Below are 3410 nucleotides of genomic sequence, written 5' to 3'. Positions count from 1 at the left end.
AAACAGTGGATAAGAATTACAATAATAAATTTTGCAATGTTAAACAAAAAATATTCTATAAATTTTTAGTATTTTCAGTATTTTTTATTTAGTATTATTTTAAAATATAAAATTTGATTATTTATGACTTTATTATTATATATGATTAATTTTTTATTTATTTTATTATTTTTAATAAGATCAATAATTCATATTATAATATAATTATAATAATAAATTTAATAAAAAATTAAAATATAAAAAAATACTAAAAATTGATTAAAAAAATTAAAATATTAATGACTTAAAACAAATCTAAAAATTCTTTTAAAAAAACAATTAAAACAGATAATAATCATAAAAAATAAACCACGTTTAAGTGACTGCAAAAGTAATAATTTCTTGCTTTAAGTAAACTTGCAAAATCATTTGTGTTTAAAGAAAAAAAAAGTTGCTAAACATAAAAAAACAACCATAAAAAAATTTAGACGCACTTTATCCTTTCCAAAGTTTTGCCAAACACACCTTATATTAAAATTAATTATTTCAGCTAAAAACTTTAAAATTATGATGAAAAAAAAATATGGCTACTAACTAGATCTGTTAAACATCATCATAAATTTCCAGTTACAATGAACAAACACTCATCTTCATCTATATCACCGTCATTATCATTATCACCAAAAATTTTTTATACTCTCATTTCATATAATTGTTAAATTTTAAAAGTATTTTTTTCTTTGGTAAATAGCTAATAAATTTTATTATTAAATAAAAATTATTTAGTAAGTATTAAAAAAATATATTTTGTTACTGGACCTTAATCAAATTCCTTGCCCTGTAATAAGTTTTAATTTAATGAGCTTAATCCATCTATGTTACGATTCGGTGACGTTGTGAAGGGCTAACACCTTCGCCATTTCCCCCACAGAAAGCTCTTTCTTTTTTTCTCCTCCATCGACTGTGTTAAGCCATGGCCTCTTCATTTTCAATGCAGTTGATCCATACCCACAACCGTCTTTCATGGTTTCGCCATATCCAGGTTTACTTTCTTACTTACTTTCACTCCTTTTTTTAATCTCTGCAAACTCCCCTGTTTTTCAACTCTAAAATGTTCTTTCACTTCTGAAATTCAAGTTTTATTAAAAAATCGTGCCTTAACTTGAGGGGCAGGTGCTATGATATCAGGTACACTGCTAAAAATCAAATTTTTATTGCCTTTGGAACCACCCACATAGCTTCTATTCAATATGATGTCTGAAAGGGATTTTTTTCCCCTTAAAAGAATTGAGTGCACAAAATGGTAGTGAGTGATTAAGTATATGCCTTTATGATCATATGAGATGTTTGGGTTGCAAGCATGAAGCATGGCAACCGTTTGTGACTTTGTTTACATTAAATAATGGTAAACGTTTATTTCTTTGTTTGTTTGCTTTCCAGGGTAATTATAGCCAAGATATGGCCAAGGTTCTTAGGCCTAGTATGGTAGGTAGCAGTAGCGGATTACAGCTTGGTCATAGCAAAGGATTGGCATCAAGATCACATTATGCCCTAAGGTTTTCTGTTTTGCAACAATCCGATCCAAAATCGATCAGATATAGGACCATGATCTGTGTCAATGCTACAGAAAACAATGTGAGTACCTCATTTAAAACTTGTGGTTTGAAAGATAACACCTAAGGGGGGATCTCAAACTTTTTATTTCTGCTTATTTTTTGTAGGTGAATTATATACTTGGTACTAAATTAGTTATACGAACAACTTATTCCTGAAATTATATGAAACAATGATATGAAACAACCCAGTGAACTGAAATGATACAATGTGGTGAACAATGATAAAATTTATAATTCAGGTTGTACTTCTAATTGTTACGCCACCGGAGTTTTTTGTGGCTGTTGTTGTTTGGGAGGACTGCTGCATTAAACAGAAAAGATTTCAGTAATGAGACAGATTTATTATCCTGTACCATTAAAACTAATAAAAAGAATTCTAATTAACAGCTAGACTAGAAAATTATAAAAATTGATATTAATTAAAACTTACACATTCATTGGAAGTTCTGGCTACGTATTCTTTGGTGAAGATTTCTCACCAGCCTGCTTTTGTTATTCTGATTGTTGTGTCAGTGCTTCTTCGCAGGGCTGCTGTTGCGATTCCAAAGGGATGCTGCATTAAACAGAAAACAGTTCAATAAAGATCCCAAACTATTATCATATTTCATTAAAATTAATAAAAAGAATTTTATGAGACCACCGAACCGAACCCCCTTGATGCACTGAATAAAATATGATAAATAATGAAACAGCTAGAAAAGCATTGCTGCATGCAATCAGAATATCCCTAAATCTTGAACACACTATCAAGTGAAAATGCAATCAAAATAACCCTAAACCCTGGATACACTAGCTATCAAGTGATTTAAAATTACAAAGCCCACTGAACCGAACAAGATTCATGTGGTGAATAAATATTTATAAACTTACTCATTATCAGAAGTTTGTTGTGTTTGACTTTCTGGAGGGACATAGATAAAGTCATCTTCGATCAACTCTTCCTGAATAGAACTTGGAAGAGACAACGCAAGAGGAGATCTAAGGAATGTAAACAATGAAGAAGTTAATGTTAAATCATTAGAATTTTTTTATGAGAAACGGGAATCTGCAGATTGAAAAACTCACATTTCCAAAGGTTCAGAATGAGTTTTTTGTCGATCCTCAATGATTTGTAGTTTAGAATTAGGTGTAGCGCTAGTGACATTTAAACACGTTTTCTGTGTGATTAATTAAACAAAATTATTACCTACATCTAAAAGAGTAACATAAATATTTTTAACCTACACTTGTGGAGTTTTAAAACTCTTTCTTGGATGGATTTTCTTTTTTCTAAAATATTTTACCGGGCTTTCCGGGGTATTTTTCCTAAAAATGATAACAAATTAAAATTAGAACTATATTAAAATTAGAAACCTAGATTAGGGTTTAGGGTTTATGGTTTAGGATTTTAGGGTTTAGGGGTTAGGTTTAGGGTTTTAGGGGTTTAGGGTTTATTGGTTCAGGATTCAGGGTTCAGAGTTTAGGGTTTAGGATTTAGGGTTTAGCATTTAGGGTTCATGGTTTAGGGTAGAAAGATATGAAATTCATTTTGGGAAACCACTGAACTGAAAGTAAAGCCTGCAATGAACTAATTTACCTGGTATTATCTAGGGCATTTACGAATGGTGTGGAGCTTGCATGAGTCTGTAAGAGAGATTCGCTATCTAGATTTACAATCGGCAGTCTAAGCAAGATAAATACATATTAGTAATTGAATCCAGAGAAATTAGAAAAGGATCTAGCAAAAGTTAGCAAAGAAAGAAAAATAACTTGGTATAAGAAGCCGAATCTTATGTCTCAGAGAAATCATTTTACGCATCCGTCGAGTCAAACTGA

The 3410-nt window shown here is 30.4% G+C and overlaps 1 protein-coding gene across 1 annotated transcript; it reads left to right on the top strand.

Moving 5' to 3' along the window:
- The first annotated feature begins 880 nt into the window (after window positions 1–880).
- Window positions 881–2246, top strand: LOC107646009 (peptidyl-prolyl cis-trans isomerase, chloroplastic-like). Its single transcript, XM_016350181.3, has 3 exons — window positions 881–1021; window positions 1420–1614; window positions 2122–2246. Exons 1-3 carry the CDS (start codon window positions 953–955, stop codon window positions 2155–2157), a joined length of 300 nt encoding a protein of 99 aa, XP_016205667.1. The 5' UTR covers window positions 881–952; the 3' UTR covers window positions 2158–2246.
- The last annotated feature ends 1164 nt before the right edge of the window (window positions 2247–3410 follow it).

The sequence above is a fragment of the Arachis ipaensis genome, chromosome B6 (assembly GCF_059453495.1).
Source record: "Arachis ipaensis isolate K30076 ecotype BB chromosome B6, ASM5945349v1, whole genome shotgun sequence".
NCBI lineage: Eukaryota > Viridiplantae > Streptophyta > Magnoliopsida > Fabales > Fabaceae > Arachis > Arachis ipaensis.
The sequence above is the reverse complement of the archived record's forward strand: the minus strand, read 5'-3'. Positions and strand labels throughout refer to the sequence as shown.